Here is a 402-nt window from a genome sequence, read left to right on the forward strand (position 1 = left end):
TGTTCAGAACATGGATTAAAGTTAAATTCGCAATAGGATGGCCTGATGGCAATTGTTGAAATGGGATTCTAACTTTATAGTGTAGCTTACTGAAACTATGAATTTAAACATGCTGTTTTAATTATTCCAGAGCATTCCCCATATGGTCCCTCACCATTGGGTCGGCCTTCATCTGAAACGAGAGCTTTTCTCTCTCCTCCAACTTTGTTGGAGGGCCCACTCAGACTCTCACCTTTGCTTCCAGGGGGAGGAGGAAGAGGTATATTGTTTAAATATCTTTATTACTCTATATTTCTTCCTTACTTTATATTTTCATCTCAACTTACCTTTAAAATGATCTGTAAAATAAACATTTGGAAAATACAGGCATTCCTTGCACTTATTATGGGTTACTTTTTTTTT

The 402-nt window shown here is 36.3% G+C and overlaps 1 protein-coding gene across 1 annotated transcript in view; it reads left to right on the forward strand.

Annotated features, from left to right (window-relative positions):
- Nucleotides 1-402, forward strand: part of CTAGE5 (CTAGE family, member 5) — a 94,272-nt gene that overhangs the window by 71,334 nt on the left and 22,536 nt on the right. The window contains exon 15 of the mRNA XM_012658019.1: nucleotides 133-259. Within this exon, the coding sequence (XP_012513473.1) occupies nucleotides 133-259 (127 nt within the window). The remainder of the gene's footprint in view (nucleotides 1-132; nucleotides 260-402) is intronic.

Source organism: Propithecus coquereli, unplaced genomic scaffold (assembly GCF_000956105.1).
Source record: "Propithecus coquereli isolate 6110/MARCELLA unplaced genomic scaffold, Pcoq_1.0 Scaffold116, whole genome shotgun sequence".
Taxonomy (NCBI): domain Eukaryota; kingdom Metazoa; phylum Chordata; class Mammalia; order Primates; family Indriidae; genus Propithecus; species Propithecus coquereli.